General features: G+C 54.0%; 1 protein-coding gene across 1 annotated transcript; it reads right to left on the reverse strand.

Annotated features, from left to right (window-relative positions):
• Window positions 1–1,126: 1,126 nt before the first annotated feature.
• LOC114228927 (EKC/KEOPS complex subunit Lage3-like) lies at window positions 1,127–2,417 on the reverse strand. The gene is made up of 3 exons (XM_028136081.2): window positions 2,227–2,417; window positions 1,800–1,928; window positions 1,127–1,334 (listed from the first exon to the last, which is right to left on the reverse strand). The coding sequence occupies exons 1-3, from the start codon at window positions 2,259–2,261 to the stop codon at window positions 1,193–1,195; spliced, it is 306 nt and encodes a 101-aa protein (XP_027991882.1). The 5' UTR covers window positions 2,262–2,417; the 3' UTR covers window positions 1,127–1,192.
• Between the last annotated feature and the right edge of the window lie 320 nt (window positions 2,418–2,737).

Raw genomic sequence — 2,737 nt, forward strand, 5'->3', positions numbered from 1 at the left:
TGGCGGGTGGTGATGGGGGACCTGACGCTGTGGCACCTGCCCAGTGCTGAGCCAAGGGACCTTAGGCTCCACCCCACGCACTGTGTGGCTTGACGGGAGTGGGGCCGGCTGGATCTGGGTCTCGTGCAATTTCGAGGTTCATGCAGGTGGGTGGGGCCTGGACTCTGGGTCCCCTGAGGTGTCCCAGACTCTGAAAGGAGGGAGATTTTCATATACATTTTACTAATTTTCTTTCATCTCTGACACTTTTATTATAGAGAAAGGGCAAATAGCATTATTAACATACTAGTAGCCCATTTGCAGGAAAATCCTGCAAGCGGCTGTTGCGGCCACATGAGCCGCCGCTGCCGCCGCCTTTACAGCCACCGCACCTGCACCCGCTTGATACTGCCGCCCGCCCTGCCACGCTCCGCCCTGCTCCAACACCACCAGGGCTTTCCCTCTGGCAGCCACCTTGCTTTCCGCTTTTCCTCCCTCTTCCTTCTAAGTTGTCTTCAGTCTTCACTCCACCCTCTCTCAGCATATGCAAATTAACCGCCATTTTTGTTGGGTAATTTGCATAGTCGCCTTAATTGGCTGGTGGGTGTGGCTTTGGCGGGTGGGTGTGGCTTGGGCGTAGCGAAGGTGCGGTCAATTTGCATATTACTATTTTATTAGGTAGGATTTCCTCTAATTATTTCCCTTTTAATGTGCACAAATTTCATTCACTGTGCCACTGGTGTTAAAAATAAGTAGTGCGAAAAGTTTAATCTTGAACTTGCACAACTTATACATTGCAAGTTATTTTTGTGCATCTAATATATAAATGCAACTCTAAATCCAAGAAAATGTTCCAAAATACTGACACCTATTCATGCTGAATGGCATCACACAATCCATTTTCACTTTCTTCCATTTCCTAAATTGTCCTCAATTGACTAGCGCAACCAAATTGCACACCTTAGTTCCAAACCAGGGACAAAGTCAAATAAACGTGGAGGCTCCGGTAACAAAACTCACTCAGAGAAGAGTAAGAGTTCACTTGTATTTTTTGCTGTGACAAACAGAACTCCCTCCTCTACCTATGGGGAAACAATAGAATTAAGCGTACCAAAGGGCTAGTACAAGTAAACACTTGGGCCCCCATGATGCTGTGGCAGCTCCTGTGGGTTCCATGCCTCAGGAAAGTATGTATCGATAGGGACTCTAAATCTTAACCCCCATTCATTGTCCTGGGGCTGACAAAAAAGAATGGGGGCAAAATGTGCTGCATGGTTTCAATCAGCACGGACAGCTCCTGGACACAGGAGGAGATGGAAAGGCGCAGTTGGTCCAGGTTGTCAGCACTCAGGCGGCTAAAGGAGGGAAAAAGAAAATCAAATAAAACACGATAACTTTGCACCTAGCTCTGTCTGTCCCGTCAGGTGGTGACAGGCCAAGTTCACCATGAGTACCTCCCTAGAATGGACTTTTTATTTATTATTATTTTTTTAGAGAGAGTGGATGTGAGGTGGGAGGAAGTGAGAGAGAGAGAGAGAGAGAAACACAAGGGTCACTTGCATCTCTGACTAACTGGCCATGAACTGAATGGGGGGCAGGTGTTGAACCTGGAACCCAGATAGGTGCCCTTAACAGGGCCTTGAACCTTCCACCCTCCAGTGTGCCTGCCCATGCTCTAACCATTAGGCTTACCTGGCTAGGGCTGGATCTGACTTTTGGGGGATCTCCAATTCAATATTATAATGACCCTTCTGAATCCAACCCTTGCCACCTGCCCGCCCCACCTCCAGTCCCCCACCAGGACCCTCTTTAGAACTCACATAGCAAGACGACTGCCTGACACCCGGACTTCCCGTTGAGTTGCCTCAGGTTGAGGTTCGGCACTGAAGGCCAGCAAATGGCAGGCGATCTCTGCCTGCATGGACGATCTGAAGGGCACCAGCAGGATGCTAGAGGAGACTCAGTTAAGGCACCATCCCATTCAGACTTTGCTGCTTCCTCTCAGGCCACTCTCACCCGTCTTAGTCCCCTCACGTATGCCCCCTCCCTCCTGGTCCCTCAGGCCGCCTTCCTCCTCCTCCCCTCCCCCGCCATCTTTACATCCGCCCTTACCCTTCCCCTCAGCCACCCGGGCCGGCCCCTCCCCTCAGCTTCATCCCCTCCCCCAGGCTGACCCCCCCTCCCTGTCCCAGTGTCCACCCTAGGTCCGCCCACCCCGGCCCCCCGGGCAATCCTCAGAAAGGATACAACTGGAGCGGTGTTGCTCTTCGAATCCTGCCCATGGCCTCTGGCTCGCCCTCAGCGCTAGGCCCCGGAGCGTCGACGGCCTGAGCGACCTGTGGCGCTTCCCTAGCAACCACCTCCGCCTCCCCACTGCCGCCTATTCTGGGGTCCTGGGGTCCTTCAGGGCACACTTGGCTGCCAGGGTCTCCCGGACAGGCCTGGCCTTCTCCATGTTCGGGCACACCGCCTGGGACACCGTCGTCACCCTCCATGGCCCCTCAGCCTCTACTCGGGACTGCTGAGAGCCGCTACACCGCTGAGGCGCCCACGTTCTAACAGGAAGTCCCGCCCCCTAGTGGGTGCCACCAGTGGAACACTCTGGAGCGCATGCGCACACAGGCCCTCTGCCATTTGCCAGATATGAGGCCAGTGAGTGCCCTGGGCACGTGACTGTTTCCCACCCAGTCTGCCCAGCAACATGCTGGCGGGTGAGCCTCAGGGCCTGTGCGGGTCCCAGCCCAGATACCCTCTCGGG

The sequence above is a fragment of the Eptesicus fuscus genome, chromosome 1, assembly GCF_027574615.1.
Source record: "Eptesicus fuscus isolate TK198812 chromosome 1, DD_ASM_mEF_20220401, whole genome shotgun sequence".
NCBI lineage: Eukaryota > Metazoa > Chordata > Mammalia > Chiroptera > Vespertilionidae > Eptesicus > Eptesicus fuscus.

Bases quoted from the DNA above. Each gene is read 5' to 3' on its own strand.
- LOC114228927 (XM_028136081.2), bottom strand. From the start codon at position 2,261: ATGGGCAGGATTCGAAGAGCAACACCGCTCCAGTT. The intron at 1,929-2,226 runs GTATCCTTTCTG...AGTCTCCTCTAG, and splicing joins AGAGCAACACCGCTCCAGTT to CATCCTGCTGGTGCCCTTCA. The intron at 1,335-1,799 runs GTGAGTTCTAAA...TCCCTCCTTTAG, and splicing joins TCAGGCAGTCGTCTTGCTAT to CCGCCTGAGTGCTGACAACC.